The 26,386-nt window shown below is 39.4% G+C and overlaps 1 protein-coding gene across 4 annotated transcripts in view; it reads left to right on the top strand.

The window, feature by feature from the left end:
* The window catches only part of LOC149076673 (large ribosomal subunit protein uL23-like), a 141,931-nt gene extending 116,483 nt beyond the window's left edge, over positions 1–25,448 (top strand). For all 4 annotated transcript variants that reach the window (XM_089244283.1, XM_089244285.1, XM_089244281.1 and 1 more), the window contains one exon: positions 25,139–25,448. In XM_089244283.1, coding sequence (XP_089100409.1) covers positions 25,139–25,157 — 19 coding nt within the window. In that variant the 3' untranslated portion in view covers positions 25,158–25,448. The remainder of the gene's footprint in view (positions 1–25,138) is intronic.
* The last annotated feature ends 938 nt before the right edge of the window (positions 25,449–26,386 follow it).

Here is a 26,386-nt window from a genome sequence, read left to right as displayed (position 1 = left end):
AATATTATAATATACTTTAATATTATAATATACTTTAATATTAAAGTATTCAGGGCCTTTGATAGCCCGCGGGCTATCAAAGGCCCTGAATGAATATGCCGAATGTTCCGATTTCGAAGAGCGTTTTTTCTCCTTCGGGTTATATACTGTGAAAATAACGGTAATTTCTCCGCTACCAACCTGCGTTCAAAGACAGCGTATCTACGGCGTAAATTCGCTTTATTTCCCGCAAGATTGCACCCGCGCCTTTGCGAAGAATCAAAAAGGGACATTGGTTTACTCGTTTAAATTACCGAAATTTTTCGGAGATCGTTGGGAAAAAACGGAATCTGTAAAAACTCCAGCTAAAATATCCATAGCTTTGTCGTCTAGCCACTATGCGGTCGTGTGGTTATCGTCGGCGGTTGCCGATCGTGACAATTTCACATCGCGAAAATCCGAATTTGGCGAACAGGGCCCGGCTCGAGGAAAAAATCTCTACCCATGCAGAACCTATTTTTGCTGTTACTGACAATGTTTTATTGGTCGACAATGCTTTTTTCACCCTTTCAACTCCATTTAGCACCTCTCCTAGAGCAGCGCCCAATATAGCCGCAAGTTCCGCCCCTGCATTGGTGGGGGAGGGGCATGCTCTTAACAATAGTCAAAGGAAGGAGTTTATACTAAGAGCATGCTCATTTTACATAACTTCTGTGAGATACCTTTTTTATATTAATGTCCTACCTTTCCAAAACATGTTGTTGGAGAGAATGAAATATTTGCACCCTCTCTTGGCTTTCGCACTCCCTCTCGTGCATTGCTGGGATTGTACATTACTCCTTCACGTATTGCTAGGATGTTGCTTAACATTGTATCGCCAACAGAACTATCAATTATGAGTGATGAATTGGTTGCACCACAATGCAAAGAATTAGAAGAAGTGAAATCAGTTCAGAGGATATATATATATTGGGCAGACATATTGAAACTTTGTAACCTTGAAAGCAGCACAAAGTTCACAATTTTGCCAGTTTTGGTGAAGGCTTTTTTTATCTTTAGCACATGGTAATGCAGACAGTGAAAGAGAGTTCAATGTTAACAAAAGTCTGTTTGAACAGTGAAAAATCTGTCCATCCAATGCTTTAAAAGAATAAGACACACAAAATCTTATGTTCAAGGGCATGAAAAATTCGAAAAAAATTGTCATTAAGATGTTGAACTTCTGAAAGCGACTCTTGATTCGTATAGAAAATATTGTAAAAGGCTTCAGGCTGAGAAAAACAGCAGAAATTTTTTCTTTAACATGCTATTATGTTGAGAAATTGTTTAAGTAAATAAGGTATTTATATTTTTTTCATTTTTTGCATTTTACTTTTAAATTTAATCATTTCTTTAAATTCTGTGAGAAGCTAACTTATTTCACAGAAACCCTTATTATATTCTACATGCATTTTTTTTTTTTTGCCATATCAGGATGAATAAGATTTGGTGTTCAAGCAGCAGAAATTCTTGCTGCCTAGGTTTTCAGTATGCATGGTGCTTAATTTGAAAAGAGTCTAATAATTTTTATTCGTCATTTCAGTAATTCATGTTTTAGTAGTGACAGATAAGATGCTTCAGAAAAAATTTAAATGGACTTTAATTTATGAAGGAAATTTATTTAGAATTTATTCGTTCCAACCATTTTTGGCAAAACTTTTGGCATTTCACAGAAAAATTACTCCTTATATTGCAGATACAGTTAGTTTTTAGTTCTACTCCATTTTCAAAATTTCTGCTCAAAAATGGATGAGGGACGCTTGCACCCCTGATAAATACAACAGAATACTCGATGCACCGCAATACATACGTGATACACCACGATAGGCAATACAGTACAATAAGCAATGCACCACTATATGCAATGCACCACCATATCAGCAATACAGCAAATTAAGTAGTGATTCACTATATACGGTGTATCACAACACGCAAAGCACCACTATCGGCAATAAAGCACAATACTCAATCCACCACTATATGCAGTACAGCACAAAACGCAATGTACCACCAATCGGCAATGCAGCAATAAGCAATGCACCAACATCAGCAATACTGCAAAATAAGTAGTGTACCATGATAAGGAATGCACCACAATACGCAATATGCGATGCATCGCAATAGGCAAAGTACCATAATATGTACGTACAATAAGCAATACAGCACAATATGCAATGCACCAAAGTGCGTAATGTATCGCATTGAACAAAACACAATAGTACGCAATGCACCACAATACGTAATAAGCACTGCGTTGCAATAAGCAATACAGGATGCGATGCACTACAATACGCAATGCATTACAATCAGTAATGCACCACCATTTGCAGTGCACCACAATAAGCAATATAGTATAATATGCGATTGCATGTTATACTACGTATCCACCACAATACGCAAACGCGATATATCGCATCAAGCAAAGCATAATAATACGCAGTGCACCTCAATACGCAATAAGAACTGCATTACAATGAGCAATACAGCACGTTATGCACTACAGTACGTAATGCATAACAGTACAAATCAACAACCAGCAAAATCAGCAATGCACTGCAGTCAGCGAAAAATCGCATTAAGCAATTTACCACCATACGCAATACAGACTGCATCGGTCTGCATTATAATAAGCAATACAGCATGCGATGCACTAAAATCAGCATTGTATTGGCAGTGCACCACAATAAGTAATACAGCACAATAGCAATACCCACTGCATTACAATAAGCAATACAGCACAATAGCAATACCCACTGCATTACAATAAGCAATACAGCACAATAGTAATACCCACGGCATTACAATAAGCAATATAGCACAATGCGCAATAGCAATAACCACTGCATTAGATTAAGCAATGCAGCACAATACGCAATGTATTACAATACGGAATAAGCACTGCATTAGATTAAGCAATGCAGCACAATACGCAATGTATTACAATACGGAATAAGCACTGCATTATAATAAGCAATACAGCATGCAATGCACTAGCATCACGTATTGTAGTGCATTGCATGCTGTTTTGCTTATTATAATGCAGTGCTTATTCCGTATTGTGGTACATTGCAATGTGATGCACAATAATACGCAATGCACCATATTGCAGTGCACTACAATAAGGACTACAGCACAATAAGCAGTAGACACGGCATTATAATAAGCTATACGGAACACGATGTACTTCGTAATGCATACAATACGTAATGCAACACAATCAGCGGTGCACCCCAATACGCAATGCAACACAATCAGCGGTGCCCCACAATACGCAATGCAACACAATCAGCGGTGCACCACAATGCGTAATGTACCATATAATACGCATACTGCATTGATGCATAACAATACGCAATGCACTACATTCACCATATTGCAGTGCACCACAATAAGCAGTAGGCATGAAATTATAATAAGCAATCCAGTACGCGATGCACAACAGCATGTAATGCATAACAATACGCAATACACACCATAATAAGCAATACAGCTCAATACGCAATAAAGCACTATACATCGGAATAAGCACCACAATACGCCATAAACACTGAAACACAATAAGCAAGCGAGGCACAACTATTTGCAGTACACCACAATAAGCAATACAGCCCAATACGCAATGCGTCACAATAAGCAATATAGCCCAATAAGCACTGCATTCCAATGAGAAATACACTATAATGCATATAATGAGCGATACACTATAATGCATAACAATTAGCAACGCACCACAATCTGCAATGCACCACAATAAGCAATACAGCACGCGATGCACCACAATCTGCAATGCACCACAATAAGCAATACAGCACGCGATGCACCACAATACATATAACTATATGCAACACAGTACAATACGCGATGCATCACATAAGCAAAGCACCATAATAAGCAATACAGCACGAGATCCATTACAATACGCAATGCACCAAAAATAGCAATGTACCAGTATTTACAGTGCACCGCAATACAGCATAAAGCGTAATGCACCACAATACGCGATGTATCGCAATAAGCGAAGCACCATAATATACGCAAAAAGTACTGTATTACAGTAAGCAATATATCACGTGATGAGCTGCAATGCACCACAATAAACAATACAGCATAATACGCAATGCCACATCATAGGCGATTCGGTGCAATACCACACCATCGGCAATTCGGTGCAATAAGCAATTCACCATTTTCGGCAATGCAGCACAATAAGTCGTGCAGCCTTATATTAAGGGCACCACAGAAAACAATGCACCACTATGTCAAGGCACCACATTAAGCAATACAGCACAATACTTAATGCACCTCCATCGGCAATACAGGACAGTTCTTATTGCACCCATCATCGCCAATACAGCACAATAAGCAATGCGCCACCACAGACAATACAGCACGCCGCTGTGGTGGTCGAGTGGTCATAGTGACGGACTCGCATCGCGAGGATCCGGGTTCGAACCGCCACAGTGGTGGTCGGCTGAAGTTGGTTTTCTGTGGTTTCCAACTTCAAGGCGTGAATGCGAGCCGATCTCCCCGGTAAAAAGTCTCGCCACAAAGAACAACAGGCCTACAACGTAACAAATATTCAATCATTACACTTCACTCAAAATTTGAAGTACAGATGGCAGCACTAAAAATATCAAGCACAACACTAGCTACAAACTCAGACTGTTAGGTGCACTCACTTTGTTCCAGACTCTGCCACGAAGCTGGGCTGGAGGAGATCTCGGCAACGGGATAAGTCCGGTGGCAGAACCCCTGGCGTTCATCAGGCAATACAGCACAATAATTAGTGCACCACCATATTCAAAGCACCGCAATAAGCAATGCACCACAATACGCAATGAACCACACAATACACCATAAGCTCTGCATTAGAATAAGCAATATGTCACGTGATTCACTAAAATACGTAATACATAACAATGCGCAATTGGCCAATATTTACAGTGCACCACAATAAGCAATGCAGCACAATACCTCATGCACCGCAATACCGCATAAAATGCGATACATCGCACGAAACAAAGCACCATAATACGCAATGAGCCACAATAATCCATAAGCACTGCATTACAATAAACAACACAGCACTCAGTGCACTACAACACGTAAAGCATCACAATCAGTAATGTGTGTAATAAGTAATATTGTACACCACAAATAAGCAAAGCACTATAGTACGCAATGCACCACAATACGCATTAAACGCGGCATTACAATGAGCAATACAGCACGCGATGCACTACAATATACAATACAGCACGCGATGCACTACAATATGCAATACAGCACGCGATGCACTACAATATGCAATGCACCGCAATCAGTAATGCACCATTATTTTTGCAGTACCACAATAAGCAATGCAGCACAATGCGCAATGAGAAGCAAGTATTCATCCTCGACTCAAAATGAAACCTGTCAATTTCCCCATAAAGAGATCTGTCCAATGCCCCGCCCTGGGTACCCGGACCCTGTGTGTTGGGAGCACTGGTGATGTATACATACCTCTGGGTACATGCACAAAATTTGATCCCTACAGATCAGACCCGATGTCCTCAGGAGTTAAACGAAAACTCGACCCAAAATCGTAACCGACTTCCGTAACACAAAAACGTAACATATTTCCCTCACTCAAAAACGTCACGCATTTCCGTAACATAAAATCGTCTCTCTAATTATGTCTTTGAGAGCACACAATGACAAATGCAGACCTGCCAACTCTCCTGATTTAGGCGGGAGACTCCGGAATTTCATCCCTCCTCCCGCTCTCCGGATTTGTTAAAATTTCTCCGGATTTTGGCAGAAAATTAGATTTTACGCGAGCTTTCACGTTGTCGTGGCGTCAATGATTACTGTCGTCGTTAAGGAAAATACCCATAGAGGACAGCCGTAGTCATTTCCATCGAGCACAGCCGTAAGAAAAGTCTCTGTGACCGCATTTAAGCAACTGGCAAAGACGCGACTTCGTTTTAGTAGCGTTTATCGGCGATCATTTATCAGGGGCATGACCTTGGTTGCCGAAATTCCTGTATAATCGTTATTGTATTCCATTAACAGCCGTGCGGGAAACACGTTTTTTCGTCGGCAGCTTTGTAATTTGAATTTTAATTGTTTCTTCCGATTAAACATCTTTAGAAAGAAAACATAAAACTTTAAGCTATATAAAGCTTAATATAAAGCTTTTAAAAGTTCATATACCCAAGATTATCAATCACTGATAGCATCCACGAAAGGAAACACTTATGTTTTATGAACAGTATGTAGATGTGATTTCTCTATTCTGCATGTAAAGACTGGCATGGAATTATATTCTGCTCAGGGGCAATGCAGAACCTGCCTTGAGGGGGGGGGGGAATGTAACTTTTTCTTAATTGATTATAAAAATTCTTTTTATGAACTTTTTTTTTTGATCGAGTCTATGATTGTCGGGGGGGGGGGGGTCCTCGGGAGAATCTCCGGATTTCTGGATTTTAAAAGTTGGCACGTCCGCAAATGTGTGCCATGCTGATTCCTGTAACATCGCAAGGAAAAAAAAGCCGAAGAAGTCTCAACCTACAGAAAAATCGGTAGCTCCGATTTTGTACCATTTCCGTGGCCAATAAAAATTGACTCAAGTGATGGTGATTTGGCAATCCCTCTACTACCACGAGCTCATCCTGAAGCATTAAGTCAAACTGTGGTAAAGACAGGAAGATGCCATCCTATCAAGCACCACAACTGTGATAAATAGTGGAAGGAGGAAGAAAATTTCTCCCATTCAGCCAAGGAAATTGGAGGGAAATTTCCAAAGAATTCGACCTGATCTGCCCCTCTGGTTTTCAAGCAAAGACCATGAATAACAGAGTAACGGTCATTCCAGAGAGTGCCAATGACTGACAACATCGAATTTCACACGTATTTGTTGGACTGTGAAAAACCAGACTCACGTCATCAAGGGACTTGAAATTTAATTCCTCAAATGGGGATATTTCTCTCTCTTCACAGGACTTAAATTTTGTTGCTAAAGATTCAGCAACTTCGACGACGTCGAGACGGAAGAAAGTTACCTATTCGGAAAGTGGATCTTCCCCAAATCCCGAAGTCGGCGAGGATCCTGGAGCTCAAAACCATCGACCACATCAAGATCGAAAAATTCATGGAAAAGAGTACGCAGAGATACATCATCTGCTACCGCTGTCAAAAATGGGGACACCATAGCTCTGAATGTGAGGCGCCCGTAAGATGCGTCAAGTGTATTCTCGCGCATGCATCCAGGTCGTGCCCCAAGTTACGTGGAGTGAATCAACCTCAGTGTACGAACTGCTTGCTGTACCACACAGCTAATTATCGGAAATACCGATTTTCCCCATTTAGTAGGGAGTACAAGAAAGCCGAAAAAGAGGCCCAGTCTACTCAAGGACCCTCCACCAGGCCTAAGGAGCGTATCCAGAAAAAGACGCCCGAAACCCAAACTGATGTGGGAAAAAAATCAAGAAGGAAACGTAACTGCCCAAAGAAAATAGCATCTCCTAACCGGAGACATCTAACTCACCGGGAACAAGTGTGGAAAGTGCAGTTGACCCAGTTGACGAACTCGCCACCGTAATACAGCCCTTCATCATGAAATTGGTAATGGTGTAATGGGTGCAAACAGCGAACTAAGCCTAACTGATCTGGTTCAGCGGCTACAAGCCAGTGTTGTGTGATCGACCGAAGGTTATTCGGAAGTCGATGCCAGCAATTATGATGGACTAATTTTCAAAGAACAAGGGGTTGTTGCTCTTTTTCCACTGCAGAACAAGCGATTAATCGACTTGAATTGAGGAAATCAAGTAAAGGTGCTCTCCAACCAATGGGGAACATGCTGCTAGTTTGGACCTATTAGGAAGCTCCTGCTCTATCACTTCTTGCAGTGTTGCGGCGGCATTTTTCCTCTCTGACCAAATTTGACCTACTTTCTCGACTTAAATCAAGATTCCACTATAAAAGTTTTGTAAAAGTTCTTTGATAAAACGTGAAAAATTCAACCTATAAGATCACCGGTTGCATTTGCTCGAATGCAACCGATGGGCCTAGTGGTTGAATTTTTCAAGTTTTGTAAAATATCTTTTATTACACTTTTATAGTGTAATCCCGGCTTTCAGTACCACGTGTCTAAAAATTACTGGTTACCGTGGAGTTTCTTATCGATCAGAATCAGGGTTATAAAAAACCCAGCCGGGAGGGTTTTTTGAGCAAAATGGGAAAAATTGAATTTTCTTTTTCCACAACCTCAAAATATCTAATGTAAACATGTATGTACATTCTTTACGTGTACATTATGCCTAAATATATATTTTTAGTTCATGTTAAATTATGTATTTGATTAATAAAATTGACCGTACAATAAGGGAATAATTGTTCACTTGCAGCCCGGGCAGGTTTTTCGGGCAAAATGGGAGGAAAATTTCCTTTTTCCACAACCTCAAAATATGTAACTTAAACATGTATGTACATCTGGGCGGGTAGAAAAAAAATGAAGTTTTTATTTTCGAATTGCTATATTGCGAAAAGTTGCCTCCTTTAATAAAAAGAAAAACGACGTAAAAAATTTAAAATCGGTTGACACCTTCCGGTCGCACATCGTACTTGAAGTTTATGGAAACTGACGAAATCAAACATTTTTCTAATATTACGTAAAATTGAACGATCGACATGCAAAAGTTTGTTATGCTTATTTTATGGTTAGACATCATTAATATTTCAATGTTTATCGGTCGCGCAATGTGTTCGAAAAACGGGAATGACCAAATTTTTGCAAGTTTCATTATGCAGCTCTTCGCCACGAAGAGGTGGCTGCCTGTCGAATTCCTCCTACATCCTATCCAATTAACCATCCAAAGTAGGAGAAAGTGTGCAATTGACATTATATTTAAAAACTATTTACCAAAATTGACACGTTCAAAATCTGACGATTACGAGAAATCAGGCGTAACTGATCTTAATAATAGTGTAGATCTGATGTAGCCATCTCTAGCTTCATGTCTATATACTTTAGTTGAGGCATCTGTAACAAGTTTGACACATCTCTGGACTGTCCGAGTTTGACAGGGAAACTTTTTGATGTCTGTGATGTTAGTGTCGGAATTGATGAATATACTTGTAATATCATCATTACATACTTCCCGTAGCATTGTGGGAGGATACAACAGGCCAGTATTCCAGTAAATAATCTGAAGGTAATCTCTCGGTAGCTTTAAAGTTAATCTTAGGTAGCATGAAGTGTCTGAACTGTACAGAACAAACCGATCACAACCAGGCTCTGTCACATTGGCGATGTGTGCCCAGAAGGGCGCGGTCATGCCGGAAAAACTCCAGTCGGTAGTCTGGCCGGTTAATCAAGGGGATCAGGAGAAAAGAAAAGTGAGGAAATTAAGAATGTAACAGAAAATTATGGCAATTAAGCTGGGCTAATGCAATTAAGCTTAGCATGAAGTGTTCAGTAGTTTTTAATTCAGAGGCGGATTATCTTGCTTTTAAAATTCTTCTATACCCAATCTCTCTCTCTCGAATGTGTTCTGTTATCAATAATCATAGCCAATAGTAAATTTTCAGGGTGTGCATTGTGCTCAATTATTGGATTAACAACTTGAAGTAAGTCATCAAATAAATACTGCAATGTTTGAACTGCTAGAAAAACATGATTAACGCGTCACTAAAATACTTTTTATTTTTGATGTCGAACCTTGACAAGGCCAGGATCTCGAATTGGCAAATCCTCTGGACAATGTCTCGACTTTGTTGCTTTGGATACATCGAATAAATACAGTACTGCTGGTCTTTGCGCACAGCATCTTTCTGGCTACTTCTAGAATCAAATAATCTCTTGATTCATACTACACCACAGTGAGCTTTTCAAACCAAGTAAACTGGGCCCAGAAAAACGATTTTGGTCCTGTGGGTGCACCATCTACACTCATGTCCATAAATTAAGGATAATTCAGAATCACACGGAAATCGAAATCTAAAGTAAAACTTTCACCTGTAGAATTATCACACACATCTGCAAGAATGATATGCAAATTTCAGGAAGCCACCAGATGATGCCAATAGTACGTCACAATGACGAGAGGGGTATACACTATCTACCAATAAGTATTTGGACACCTATGCAAATGACGATATCTGCGGTCCTGAGATACGTCACGCCCTCCGCCGGTATATATCGTGTAGGAAACAACATCGGCATTAGTCGCATGCAAGATGCCGCGCAGTTCGGAGCTCTCTGATTTCGAGAAAGGTATAATTATCGGGTATCACAAAAATGACCGATCCTTAAGGGACATATATAGCGAGCTGAAGTACCCAAAATCGACAGTGGCCTATGTGATTAAGAAGTGGAAGGTGAGCTGTGATTGTCGGAATTCGCTCCGAGTCGGCAGACCAACGAAACTGGGAGATAGAGACCGACGGGTGCTGTCCAGAGAAATTCGGAAGAACCGCACCCAACCAATGGCCCTCATCCGCGAGGAGTTTCAACAGGCATCCGGGAGTATTGTTTCAATGAATACCATCCGTAAGGAAGCACATCTGATTGGTTTTCATGGTCGTGCTGCTGCCCATATGCCTTTGATCACAAAGTCCAACCGCGTTGCTCGGTTAATGTGGTGCAAAGCACATCGAAATTGGACCGTAGATCAGTGGAAACGGGTTCTTTGGAGCGACGAATCAAGATTCACCCTCTACCGTTCGGATGGCAGGGTCTGGGTCTGGCGTCTGCCTGGAGAACGTCTCCTGCCAGAATGCATTGTGCCAACAGTCAAGTTCGGCGGAGGTGGAATTATGGCCTGGGGGTGTTTCTCCTGGTATGGACTGGAACCCTTGGTCCCCATTCATGGTAAGCTCAACGCCGATGCCTACTGCACTATTTTGGATGACAATATGGTTCCTACGTTGTGTCAGTTTTACGGGGTGGACCCCTGTTACTTCCAGGACGACAATGCCATCTGTCATACTGCGAGTTTAGTATGGTGCCAATGGGGTTCATCGAATGGACTGGCCTGCCCAGAGCCCAGACCTGAACCCTATCGAGAACCTCTGGGACCAGTTGGATCGCCGAATTAAGGGGTGCCCTACCCGTCCAAAATCGGTGAAGGAACTGACATGTCTTCTCCAAGCCGAGTGGAAGAAAATACCACTAGCCGTCACACAAGGACTTGTGGAAAGTATGCCCCGGAGGGTTCACGCTGTAATTGCCTCTCGTGGAGGCTCTACCAACTATTGATTTTGAATAAAGTTAGTTTTTCTTTTCTATCACAGGTGTCCAAATACTTATTGGTAGATAGTGTATAAGGAATGGTGGCAAAGAAGTAAAATTGTTCACAAGAGTTCTGTAAGGCGCTCAGTGTCATAAGCGAATAGTTATGACACAGAGGACGCATGTGGATGATTTTTTACGTGGTAGAATTATCGGCCGCCTGGAATGTGGGCGCACTCAGATGGAAGTATCCGAGGAACTTGGAATTGCCCAAAGTGTCATCTCTAGGCTTTGGCAACGATTCCAAGATAACGGAAATGTCAGTAGACGTTACAGTACAGGTCGCCCCCGAGTTACAACGCCGAATGAAGACCGGTATTTGGCAGTAACTGCCAAAAGAAGCAGACGGAGCACGGCATCCGACCTGTCTCGTCAGCTATCTGCAGCCACGGGTACCACAGTTTCAAGGCAAACCGTGTACAGACGTTTGGGAGATATTGGTCTATATGTTCGCAGGCCTGTCAGATGTCTTCCGCTCACGGCAACTCACTGTCGGCAGCGATTAGCCTGAAATAGAGAACATGCAATGTGAACATCGTCACAGTGGGCTTGTGTGATGTTTTCCGACGAGTCCAGGTATAGCTTGCAGCATTGCTCGTTTGGGGTGGAATTATACTGGGTTGCAGAACAGATCTGCATGTTCAAACCGGAACCATGAAAGCCCAAATTTATCGGGACATCATTCTGAAACAACATGTACGTTTGTTTAGGGGTGCCATGGGCACAGAATTTGTGTTTACGGATGACAACGCCCGTCCTCACCGAGCAAACATCGTAAACGAATGCCTTGAATCTGAGGATATAACCCGTATGGAATGGCCAGCATTCTCACCTGACTTGAATCCGATAGAGCATGTGTGGGACATGCTTGGCCGACGAGTTGCAGCCCGTCAACCACCTCCTACATGTGTACCGGAACTTCGGAGAGCATTGCTTGCTGAGTGGAGTGATCTTCCTCAAGATCAGATCGATAATTTGATACTCAGCATGCCTAGACGTTGTACGGACTGTATTTCATAGCATGGGAGACATACAATGTATTAACCATCATACCAACCATGTAATAGTAAGGTTTTGTAAAGGAGATATTTTTTATACAATTGCTCCAGGGAGCAAAAATCGTAGTTTTTATGAATGGTATCATACATACGCCATCGTTTTTGTTCTTTATCTTTTGTTTAATAAATGGGCGTTATGAATAAGTAACGTTTGTTTTGTTTCTGAACCTTTATTTGCCGGAGCTGGTGGCATTATCCTTAATTTATGGACATGAGTGTATATGCTGAAAAATATGACGTAAATGGAGTAGACACACGATCCACTGTAGTGGTCTTCCTACATGCAATTCACATGTGCTCCAGTCCCACTCAGGTAGTCGAGAGATGTGCCTGACTTGTTACCGAATCCTCAACTAAAGTATGTGGAGATGAAGACACAGAATGATGACACATTGCGCGACCGATAAACATTGAAATATTAGTGATGTTTTAATTTATTTTACTTTATTGAACTTTACTTTATCAAACAATCAAATCTTTATTTGTTTGGGTGCATGAACGCATGACACCACAAATATGATGGCAATTACAATAGAGCTGCGATATTATTAAAAACATAGGATTACGAAGTATAAATTAGTAAAAACAAGATAATAAGTAAAACACAAAATAAGGATCACAAAGTATAAAAACTATTTACATGTGCAAATCAAAATAAATAAAAGACTCAAGCAAATACGACTGGAAGATTGTGTATGGGGGAATCAGTCAAACAAAGAACGAAAATTACAAATGGTACGGAAGATACTATTATAATTAATTGTGGGATCATTAAGGTAGGTTACTATATCATCGGTCGAGACCTGTCCCAGAAAATGCACTCTATATGAATTATATGCAGGGCACCTTAGCAAAATACGAGACCATGGAACTATAAAATAAGCATAACAAACTTTTGCACGTCAATCGTCAAATTTTAAGTAATATTAAAAAATTAAGAAAAATGTTCAATTTTGTCAATTTTCATAAACTTCAAGTACGATGCACGACCGGAAGATGTCAACACATTTTAAATTCTTCTACGTCATTTTCCTTTTTATTAAAGGAGGCAACTTTTCCGCACTATAACGATTTGAAAATAAATTTTTTTTTCGACCTCTAATATACATCCTTCATGTGTACATCTTATTATGTCTAAATATACATTTTTGGTGCATGTTAAACTATTTGATTGACAAAATTGATCATTCAATAAGGGAATAATTGTTCACACACAAATACACCCACTTCTGTGTAATTGTATCTGAACCTTGAGTTGCATGCGGAGCTGTTGCAAGAAGAAGATTGTGGTAGAATAAATGACTTTTGGATAATGAAAATTCTGAGAAATCAGGATGGTGCCTGACAATCTTTGCCAAATTTTTCAAACCCCGCAGAAAATGTATCCAAAAGTGTCCTGAAACGTCAAAAATAAAACCTTTAGCTGTGTAACCAGAACCATAAAGTTTTTTTAATCGAACCCAAACTTATAGGAACTAAAGTCACGTGCTTCTCTTTTTCTTGAATTCCTCACTGTTAAAGAATATCCCTACTTCATTAAATTAAATTCTGTAATATTTTTAAAGGAGCAGTAATTAAAAAGTGATCTGGTTGAGAGGAGATAGCAGTCATTCTGAGGATTCATTACTCTGGAAGTGTGTTCTACATGTCCAAATTAGCAGGGTTCGTACGGGTCAGGGAAAACCTGGAAAAAGTCAGGGGAAGAAAATTTTACTAAAAAAAGTCAGGGAAATCAGGGAAAATGGCCCATTTTTGCTTTAAAACCTGGAAATTTCAGACAACGACCTGGAAAATCGTCACGATTGCCGTCTGATCGGGAAAAAAGATTGATCAAAAATAATAATGAGGGGAAAAAATCCGTGGGAATGAAAAAGGGAATTCCGATAACATCGTAAATATTGATAATCATTAAAATATTGCAATATATCGCAAAAAAAAACGTTAGATACTGCCAAGGAGGAAGGAGGATTTCGTAAGTCCGCTTGGAAAAGCGTATTGCTACGACTTTATCGTAACTTTTTCCTAGTGCTTCCCCAGAAACATCATAACTACGCATTGTAGAAAGCCATGGGTACAAAGCGCAGTTGCGATAATTTCGTAAGTTGACTTCAGTTAGGAACGACAGATGACGCACGGGTATGTTTTGATTTTCCACTTGGGTATTTTTATTTGAAAACAATACGTTGTAAGAAAACTTGTCTGAGCGGATCGTCAGTAGGATGATTGGATCGAAGCAGTCAAAAATGACCCGTATGGTGGCAGCTTTGCGGTAAAACTCGCAACATGGGCAGATAAGTCATCCAGAACTATGCCAAGCACGTGAAATCAGAGTTCAGTGAACAACCCCCGATTGCGTAGCTTCTCGGTTCTAGCGCTTACGCGAGTGCAAGCCAACTGTAAAGAATTTTGATGCAGTGAAACCAACTACATCTTTGACTAATTATGTCACAAAGGAAGCAACTGTAAAGGCTTAAATCTTGTGGGCATTGAAATTGCCTAAAAGGGAAATCTTTCATTCCTTAATTGTGCTCCATTTTTCTTCTCCATCAGGTGTATTTGAAAAGCATGAATGTGTGTAAAAAAATCTGCGATAATGATGTCATTATGATATTGTAATTAAAATTATTAATTTTATAATTAATATAAATAATTTTATAATATAAATAATTTTATAATATAAATAATTTTATAATATAAATAATTTTATAATATAATTAATTTTTTCTAAATTTTTATTAATTTATATAAATTTTTTGATTTAAAAAAAAAACCTGGAATTTTTTTAAAATTTGACTGGAAAACCTGGAAAAGTCAGGGAAATTTTTTTACGAAAATGAGTATGAACCCTGATTAGCCATTTTTGGGAACTTAAAACTACAGAATAACTTGAATTATCATTAAACACAAATGTCAATAACATAATCGTATATTAATATCACTTTATACAAGAAAACCTGTCATGTATAGCAACAGATCTACAGAATGCCTTCATCTCGTTGACGATTTTAATAGGCAAATTTTCGGGATCAGGCTTATATTATGAGCATCTTGAAAAATCAAGCTAAGGCTTATTTTCTGGTTGTCTTATTTTTGGAGAAAAACTATACTTTTTGTTCTGTTTCACTTTAAAGTGTTCGTTACCAATTCTCAATTCAAGAATCCCAGTTATTTTCTTTTCGTTACTTTTGTCTTTTGATATTTCAGTTATGAAAGTCTGATGTGCCTGTATAAAACTTATGAAAAAGTAATGCAAACATGTAAATATATTTTTGAATGAAAATTCAGTTTACACACATTGGTACATTGGTTTACTTCTTCGCAGAGGCTTCAATATATTTATACAAGGGTGTGTGCGTGCGTGCGTGCGCGTGTGTGTGTGCGTGCGCTGTTTGTGGTTTCTTGTAACATATTTTAATATGTGAATCTCATGCCTAAATGCTTACATAAAAAAAGTAGTCAGAAAATTTATAAAAAAGTGTGTGATTCCAAGAAATTATTTATTATCACATTTTTCTTCTTAAAAAAATCATTCAAAAATATTGCAAAATATACATATTCTAAACACTGCACTATGCAGCAATTTTTGGAATATATAAACTAAGCTCAAACTAAAATTTTAATTGAAAGCAACACATTTTCTTCGAAAGCAAACAATATTCTTTGAAAAAAACCCATTTTTCCCGAAAAACCCAGCCCCTAGGGGGAAAATGGGTATCTACCCGGGGAGCAAATTTGACAACCCTGGAAACAACAGTTTGCATTACAAAGCAATTTGATACATAAGGCATCTAGGTTTGTAGCATTCAATTGTATTCTGTATTTTTAGGGCATGTGTGCGGAGGCATAAGCAATATGTACAATGCTCAGCAGAGCTAGAAGTAAAAGTACTTCATTTGTCAAATACGATTTTGCTGTCATTGAGCCCTAAATTTTAAACAAATCCTTTTTAAAAAGGGATGGACAATGCAATGAAACCATCTGGTCCACCTTGACTTATTTATATCGAGCCTTTTGTAATCTACATATTTTGCACTGTGCTTTTGAAAGAGCGTCATTGTTAAAAAACTTACATGCCTTCATAATTTGCTGTGCATTGTCGAGAACAGGTGACAGACTGGACAGTGGAAGACTCCAAAAAAGAATGGAATTAATATTGTGAAGAGAGACAGAAAGAAATTATTTTGTGTTTTGGCCAAAAATTGTTTTTGTAACCAAGTCATTTCTGTCATTTTGTTGTGGCTCCAGTCAATCTTATAGGATACTGAAATAGTACTACGAAAATAAAAAAAAATTATTTATTTTATACTATACTATGAATGTTGTTTTTTTGAGGGGCCTCTCCCATCCTACTTATTTTTTCTCATTTTTCGAGACTGGGAGCCCTGTATCCTTTTAAAGCAATCTCTCATGAGAGATGATTTCTTGTATTGGGAATGGTGCTGTAGCACCATCTTCAAAATTTTTATTTGCAACGGTCACAGAATCACCGACAAAATCATCTTTGTGATTTTCGGGAGGTACGTAATTTTTACTACCTTGTGAAAAAAAATATTATATTATAATTATATCATGGCCCCCATATAGGTGGGGCTGACAGGGCCCGGGACGATTATCACTGGGCTCCCACTCGTCCTACTTTTCCTACTTTTTGGTAAAATGTCCTACTTTTGTCCTACTTTCTCGGTTTTGTCCTACTTTCTAGTTTTTGCCCTACTTTCTGGTTTTGTCCTACTTTTCCTACTTTATTACCAAATTCTATCGACAAAATTTGTGTAATTGATTTTAATTGAGCAGGAAATTATTGATATATTGCCAAATATTACAAATGTTGGCGAATGCAATTAATGATTCTGCCAAAGCAGAAATTGTATAATTTTTAAGGTGATTTGGAAAGGGGAGGGAGGTGTATGTGGACCATTTGATTGATAAATTTTTCATTTGCTTAGTTTGAGGGTTCAAGTATAGTACTCATTAAAAACTTCTGTCTGGATGGAAAAATAATTTTGTATTTATTACTTCATGGTCTTGGACAGTAACTTTCATCATTCAAAATTATGGTGCAAATAGGTGAAACAACAGTTTGCATTTGAAAGCAGTTGCATACGTAGGCCTATTCTAGGTTGGGTGATTCTGATGCTACCCAGTAGCATTCAGTTGTCTTCTGTATTTTTAAGGCATGAAGAGGCATAAACAATATTTACAATGCTCAACAAAGAGCTAGAAATGGAAATGCTTCATTTGTCAAAAATGATTACACTGGCATTGAACAGTAAAATGTGAACAAAACAGTAAAATTTAAAAAATGATGAACAACACAGTAAAACTATCTGGTTCACCTTGCCTTATTTACGTCGGATCTTGTAATTTTCACATTTTGCATTGTGCTTTTGAAAGTGGTCTCGAAGGTGCGTCATTCTTAAAAAACTTACGTCTTCGAAATTTGCTGTGCCTTGTCGAAGAGAGTTGACAATCTCTTCACTTTGGAAGACTCCAAAAAAGAATTTAATATACACTGAAGAGCCAAAAAATAAGCCTAATATCGTGTACGGCCCCCGCGAGCACGCAGATGTGCCGCTACTCGGCGTGGCATGAACTCGACTAATGTCTGAAGTAGTGCTGGAGGTAATTGACACCATGAATCCTGCAGGGCTGTCCATAAATCCGTAGGAGTAAGAGGGGGTGGATATCTCTTCTGAACAGCACGTTGGAAGGCATCCCAGATATGTTCAATAATGTTCATGTCTGGGGATTTAGGTGGCCAGCGGAAGTGTCTAAAGTCAGAAGAGTGTTCCTGGAACCACTTTGTAGCAATTCTGGACGTGTGGGGGGTGTCGTATTGTCCTGCTGAAATTGTCCAAGTCCGTCGGAATGCACAATGGACATGAATGGGTGCAGGTGATCAGTCAGGATGCTTACGTACCTGTCATCTGTCAGAGTCGTATCTAGACGTATCAGGGGTCCCATATCACGCCAACTGCACACGCCCCCTACCATCACAGAGCCTCCACCAGCTTGAACAGTCCCCTGTTTACATGTAGGGTCCATGGATTCATGAGGTTGTCTCCATACCCGTACACGTCCATCAGCTCGAAGCAATTGGAACCGAGACTCGTCAGACGAGGCAACGTATTTCCAGTCCTCAACAGTCCAGTTTCGGTGTTATCGGGCCCAGGCGAGGCGTAAAGCTTTGTGTCGTGCAGTCATCAAGGGTACACGAGTGGGCCTTCGGCTCCGAAAGCCCATATCGATGATGTTTCGTTGAATGGTTCGCACGCTGACACTTGTTGATGGCCTCGCATTGAAATCTGCAGCAATTTGCGGAAGGGTTGCACGTCTGTCACGTTTAATGATTCTGGTCAGTCGTCGTTGGTCCCGTTCTTGCATGATCTTTTTCCGACCGCAGCGATGTCGTAGATTTAATTTTTTACCGGATTCCCGATATTCACGGTACACTCGTGAAATGGTCGTACGTGAAAATCCAAATTTCATCGCTACCTCGGAGATGCTATGTCCCATCTCTCGTGAGCCGACTATAACACCACGTTCAAACTCACTTAAATCTCGATAACCTGCCATTGTAGCAGCAGTAACCGATCTAACAACTTCGTCAGACACTTGTTGTGTTATATAGGCGTTGCCGACCGTAGCGCCGTACTCTGATTGGTTCCATATCTCTTTATTTGCATACGCATGCCTGTACCAGTTTTTTTGGCTCTTCAGTTTATATGAGGAGAGACAGCAAAGAATTATCTGTGGTTGCTAGTGCACTGTTTTGGCCAAAAATTGGTTTTGTAACCAAGCCATTTGTCATTTTGTTTTGGCTTGACTGAAATAGTGCTAGGGAAAAAAAAATTAATTAAAAAAATTTTTTTTAGGAATTTTTTCCCATTATGCTATGATTATGTTGTCTAAGGAGGTTACCCTCCCCCATCCTGCTTTTTAGTCCCGCTACAGGATGTGGGGGCCATGAATTATATATATATATATATTATTTCGTAGTTAAAAAATATAATTTTTATTTACATTGTTAGATACTATACTAACGGCACGCATGCCTAACAGGCGTTTCCACGCTTCGCTGTTTAGCGATCGACTCACTCTTCTCTTTCCCCTCTTGCTCGCGCTCTTAGGCCCCTTTCACACGGAGCGGATGCGGACGCGGGTCCGCATACCCTTTCAAACGAGCGCTGAAGATGCAGACGAATCGCCCGCATCTTTAGTTCGAAATTCGTGCATACAAACTGTTTTTTCGCAATTCTTGTAATTATTTTTCTCCTTCACTCCTGATTCAGTGCCCATAGGCAGCCTAGAGGCATTCTTTGGTGAGAATGTGTTAATCTAGAGCCACATAGAATATGGGAATAAAGATGTCTTCATTCCGATCCTCACAAGTAGTCGATGGGAGAAAATGTCTTCAAATATTTTCAATATATTTTGAAAAAAAAAATCCGTCTTTTCGGAAAAATATGGAAGAAAAATTCCAAAAACATTCAAAACATTCGATGTTCCAAAAAAAAGAAAAAAAAAATTCAGGAGATATCAAAGAATTTGCAAGTAGTAAAAAAGGGAAGGGGTAGAGACTTTCAAAATGCCTGTGCTTAGAAATATTCACATCACAATTCTGTCTTAGGCCGGGATTACACTATAAAAGCTCGTTTATAAAACTTGAAAAATGCAACCAATAGGCGGATCAGTTAAGTTCTCTCGAATGTAACAGATGTGTTTATTGGTAACATTTTTCAAGTTTTATAAAATAACTTTCATAAACCTTTTAGAGTGAAATCCCATCCTTAGATTAGTGTCACTTCTGAAATATAAAATTGCATTTTTTTAAGTTTATAGACTGAACATCGAGTAAAATAAACTTGTAGGTATCGGGGGAACCACCAAAAACATTCAAGTGCTTAGGGCCTTCAAACGTCTTAATCCGGCCCTGAGTGAACACCGTACGTGGATAACATTGTTTAATAAAAGTATTTTTTTTAAAGTTTAAAAAAATTAACAGTTAAATAATTTAAAAAAATAACAAATATTTAAAATAATATTTCAGATATTTATATTTTTAAATAATTTTAAAAATTTAAAAAGAAAAAAAATAAAATTTTTAAATTAAATTTAAAAGTTATTAAAGTATGTAGTCAATTAAATATTCGCAATGAACAGAACGGCTTATAATTTTGGTCCCGTCAGTGGCCATTGTTGGCAGGTTTTATTGTATAAAATTGTGAAATATGGACAAAAGGCAGTTAAAGTTGCTATATCTCCATCTCAGAAGGAAACGGAGGGATAGACGTATGTAGGTACATCATAATTGATGAACAGGGACCATGATATGGTGTTTTTAAGGGTGTTTATGGCAAATAATTTAAAAAATTCCGTGAAAAATCACCTTCAAAAAGTAGCCAAAGATGCGGACGAATTCGCTCCGCATCCGCATCGTCTGAATAGCCCCGAATAAACCTATTGTCAAAACTTCTATGTGCGGATGCGGAGCCCGCACTTAGGTTTTGACACATGCGGACGACGTCCGGACCCGCATGAACATTTCCTAGGTTCGGAGATTTTTCGGCTCGTCTGAAAGGCGCAGTATATTCCAATTGTTAAAACTTCTTCCGGACCCGCATCCGCTCCGTGTGAAAGGGCCCTTAGATCGTCCGTGACGTCATAGCTCAGCTATTTATTGGAGGCGACACTGCAGTACCCCCTTCGCAGTGTTCTTGAACACGTTAAGGGACGAACATGACCATAAACTTGACTTTGCGACCGGACCGCGTCTTTCGAATGCCCTTCACTTGATGGTCCTCTGGTGGGTCGCTGGTACGTACTTGTGTGTGCTGACAGTGGGACTTCAGCATCTTGAGGCATGAAAGCGGGCATGATTTGATCGATGTGTACGCCGTATGGCTCTCCCTTCTTTAGTATTTTGAAGACATCTTTCTTCTGCTGTAGCACCGGATAAGAGCCTTCATACGGCGATGCCAAGGGACCTTTCACTTTGTCAATCTGCAAGAACACATGCGAGCATCTTGCGAAGCCCTTGTGGATGAAGATATCTGTGGAACCGTGAGTTGACGTCGGCTTTGGTCGGAAATTCTGGAACAGTCACCTCAACCACTTCACGTAGGTCTTCTAATCTCTTAGTTGAAGTCTTCAAGAGTTCTCCCGCTAGTCGAATGGTTGAGCCATACATCTATTCGGCTGGACTCGCCTGGATATCTCTCTTCAGAAATGCTTGGAAGCCTAAGAGGATTGTCTGCAGTGATTTTGTCCCCCTGAAAGAACTAACAGACTTTATTGCACATTTTAGATGACGGTGTAAATTTTCTATCAAACAATTGGATTTTGGGTTATGAGGCTAAGTTCGTCTTCTTTCGATTCCGAACAGTTTAGTCATTTCATCGAATAGGCATGATTCGAAGTTCTCGAGTGCATCACGACCGATCAGGGTAGACAATACGAAGGACACCCATTCTGTGAAAGGTATTTATTTCACCGGCCACATGGACTATGTCGGTCGCATATGCAAGAAAGCCTACGAAACTGTCTCTTTGAATAATTCTGTGGTGTTTGGTCAGAACATGATATCTCCAAAAAATGGCTTTTTGATCTAGTCGTAAGTCTTGCTAATTATAATTAATTAGAAGTGAGATAAATGCACAAATACGTGCGTTCGGTTAATCAACATGCTGATGTATGATAATTTCATTTGTATTTGTGTGTGTGTTTAATTTTGATTTTTAAATGGCAATAAAAATGCTTATATCTCAAAATGTGATTTCTGACCAAACACCACAGAATCATCACCTGCCTTTCGAAAGGCATAGATGATCGGCTTATGATCGGTCTGGATTTGGCACAGTCGTGCTTCTAGCATATGCTTAAAAGTTTTTGCTGATTCGTGAGATTACGGCAAGTAATTCTCTATCGAAACTCGAATATTTCTGTTCTGTTTTATCTAAATGCTTAGAAAAAAAAAAAACTAATGGTTTTAGTTTCTAATTCCTTGTTATTTTCGAGAGTGTTCAATGTTGCACCAATTGCTTTGTCGCTGGCATCACACTGGAGTATTAATTTCCCTTTGTTTATAACAGTTAGTTCCCTCGTTTTCAATGGGGAGTCGACTAGTAAACGAGAATTCGGCTTTGGATTTTTTAATGTAGTATTTAGGTCTACATTCTACTCAATTTTCGTCTGATCATTATTTTTTGTTGACCCTCTAAAATTTGAGCGGCATTTTTAATGAATCGGCATGGAAATGTATAAATCCAAGATATTTTCCGAGTTTGGCAATGCAATTAGGTTTAGGAAAATTTTGAATAGCAGTGATCTTGGATTCGGATAGTCGTATGCCGTCATCGCTAATTTCGTGATCTGAGAAGGTGACTTTAGGTTGGCCATAAACGCATTTTGGAACATTTATATTTAGACCATAGGCATCGAGTCTCTCGAGAACGTTTTCTACATGTTGTATGTGATGTTACTCGTTTTCGGGGGGGGGGGGGGGAAAGAACACACATCGTCTATGGCGAAATTGAAAGAATGCACAACTTCGTTCCTTTGGAAGGTTTGTGCTGCACATCTAAGTCCGAAATTTAGATACAAAAATTCGGGACTTCCGAAAGGGGTCACGAGGGCTGTTTTCTTTAAAAACAGAAATGTGGAAATACGTATGTGGATTTGCTCTGCGAAGGCTCGTCGTTCAGGGAGGTGATTTGACTTAGAAAATTTAAGACACAATTTCTTAATTAAAAAATATAATTTTTATTTACATCGTTAGATATTAACGGCACGCAGGCCGAACAGACGTTTACACGAAGCCGTTTAGAGAGCGATCGACTCTCTCTTCTCTTTTCCCCTTCTGTGCGTGAGCGCAGGAAGGTTCATGTGACAGGACAGTTCCACGTGACGAGAAAAAAGTGAAATTTGAGATAAAATCATAAAAATAATTTATATAAGCAAAGTTTTTCTGCAAAATTTTAGAGGGAAAATGATTACCCCATCGTAACTGCGGTTCGATGGGTTGCCATAACTAACGTGGGCATAATTATCACGAAAAAATACACCAACTTGACGGTGATCCTGAATCGTGTCTCTTGTTATCGGACTTTGGACAGGGATCATCGGCCAGGTCGCGAATTGGCCAATTTCGGACTTTGGCAGTAACATATATATCTATATATATAAAATTGATTTTCTGTGTGTGTGTGTGTGTGTGTGTGTGTGTGTGTGTGTGTGTGTGTGTGTGTGTTCTCTATACAAATCTACAATTTTAGATCGATCGTCGCCAAATTTTGCATATATACCAAATGGGACCGCACTTGGACGATAGGCTACTTTAAAATTTCGTCAGCCCAGGGCAAATGCCCCAAATGGGCAGAAAACTGTCCGGCAACAGTGGTTTTTGGGCCTCAACAATCACTTTCCGAACGTTTGCTTTGGTTGCCGTGGTTCCCTAGCAATGCGTTTCAGACGTGTATATGCCTTTACAACGGTTTGTCACTTCTTTAATCCTGTTAGTATATGTATAATAGTTTATGCCTTTATAATGGTTTGCCACTTTTTCAATATACTCTCAGTAATGAGGCTTTTTGAATAGACGTCATAATCATCATCAGCATCGCTTTGAGAGTCAGGAAAAGGGTGATCCTCATAGAAATCAGTGCTAAAATTGTCGATTTTACTGTAGAAATGCGGAAATTAGTGGGATTTTCTGCCCCATCAATAATTTTAAAAATTGTATTGAATTCTCGATTTTTGAAATATTCAGTTCGCTTAGAGATATACGAAGCCCAGGAGATTAAATACGAAGTAATTAGCCAAACCTATACTTTTGAGTTGGATATTCGAGCAATATCATTGATTTCATTTATATCTTCTCAAGTATGAAAATGAATGTCTCCATATTGTCTCTTTTGATATTTATTTGCATAAATTCATGTAGGTTAGGATATTTTAAAATTAGTTATGAGCCCGTGAAAAGTGCATCGAAAAAATTCCACAGCTTTAAGGATTTTTGGAAGCTGGAACAGACAGATGGATAACTTGAAGTTCAGGGGGGGGAGGGTCGAAATACCTAGCGCCCCTTAAAAAAAGAAAAATATATATTCATTTCTACGTTTCTGTGTAAATCTAGATGTGTTTATTTCATGAATCGCGCAGGTCGCCATATTGGTTAACTTGGACACGGTTTGTATGTCCCTCAAGAAAAAGAGAGGGAGATATCACGTGATCCAAAAAAGCCTCATTGAAGAAAACCCGGGCAGCGCCGGGTATTATAGCTAGTTAGGAATAAAATAGGTCCTAGTTTTGATGCTTGAGGTACACCATTCGACCACCAACATTCGACTTTTACTTGTGAGAAAGGCTAAAAGTTACGTCTCCTATTTCTTGACAGGCCAAGCAAGAATGATTTTTAACCCTAGCATTTTGGAGGGAAATACCATTTGTGGAGGAGACATGTAGACAACGATGATAGAAAAGAAAGTTGGCAAACACAGTAAATGACATTTTTTTGAACTAATAAAAAATCTATGTAAATCAAATGATGTGTGCTCCCTGGCCGATGTGCTGGTCGAATGGTCATAGTGACGGATTCGCATCGCGAGGACCCGGGTTTGAATCCACTGTCACCACAGTGGTGATCTGCAGAAGTTGGTTTTCTGTGGTTGCGAAGATGATCCTGTGAACAAACAATTGGAATCGCCCTGTATATTTGTATCTATGTCTGCGTGTATGCTAGGATTGGTATAATTACAAAAAAACTTTCTCTGTCTTATTTATTTTTCAGATTGGACTCGTCTAACTAATCGAAGACATTTTGAATATTCAGTTGGATACCTTTTCCTGTCATTGTAAAATGCACATGTGTCCAAAAGTTAAGGAGAGAGTACATGCCAAGAAAAATATACACGAACAGCGACAAACACATGCCATGTGCATGTTGTGTTTGTCGCTATTCGTGTGTAGCTTTCTTAACATGTCTAAAAAAAGTGCTGTCTTACCCGTACGCAGAATGCATGATTTGCTATGTAATTTGGATACGCGTATTTACTATGTAAATCGCGTCTTTATGTAATGAATAAAAATATGAAAAATCAGTGGAAAATCTCATATTTTTGTATAATTCAGTGTTTTCCGAAAAAATAATTTTGAAGAGTAATTTCACTCCTTTCCACAATTTAAAGGGATATTTTTGTAACAAAAAAATGGGGGTAAAAAAATTGTAATGAAATACAGCTTTATTTACATTGTTAGATACTACACTAACGGCACGCATGCCTAACAGACGTTTCCACGCTTCGCTGTTTAGCGATCGACTCACTCTTCTCTTTCCCCTCTTGCTCGCGCTCTTAGATCGTCCGTGACGTCATAGCTCAGCTATTTATTGGAGGCTTGACTTTGCGACCGGACCGCGTCTTTCGAATGCCCTTCACTTGATGGTCCTCTCGTGGATCGCTGGTACGTACTTCTGTGTGCTGACAGTGGGACTTCAGCATCTTGAGGCATGAAAGCGGGCATGATTTACATCTTTAATGAAAATAGGGAAAAGTGAGGGAGATTAGAGAGAGGAGAGTTTTTTCACCCTCTGTAAAATTCCTTTAGTAATATTTACTTCAGCAGTTAGACCATAAGGGGTTCTAATTCTCACTCTTGCCTTAGCATACATATGAGAGAGTATCTTGTTTCGAACGCAGTCAGGAAAACGTCAAAAAGCCGATAAGTTTATCACTTATTCCTACGGATCTCAAAACATACCAGAGTAGGGAATGATCAACACTATCGAAAGCTTTCTTGAAATCGATAAATATAACAAAGTTTGTCCCTAGATTTGAAAATATACTTCTGTATGAGGTTATTCAAAATGAAAATTTGATCAGTGGTTGAAAAATTGAAACGAAATCCAGCTTGTTCCCTTGGAATAATATTTTTCTCATTCAGACAGATATTTAATCGGTTGTTCAGGGGTGCGAGAATTGCGCCGAAACGGTTCTCTTGCTACATGGTGCGCCGAATCCCTGCGCATTTGCGCCAATTC

This window comes from Pholcus phalangioides, unplaced genomic scaffold, assembly GCF_987345545.1.
Source record: "Pholcus phalangioides strain wild (caught in Gottingen) unplaced genomic scaffold, Ppha-v1.0 ptg000015l_1, whole genome shotgun sequence".
Taxonomy (NCBI): domain Eukaryota; kingdom Metazoa; phylum Arthropoda; class Arachnida; order Araneae; family Pholcidae; genus Pholcus; species Pholcus phalangioides.
The sequence above is the reverse complement of the archived record's forward strand: the minus strand, read 5'-3'. Positions and strand labels throughout refer to the sequence as shown.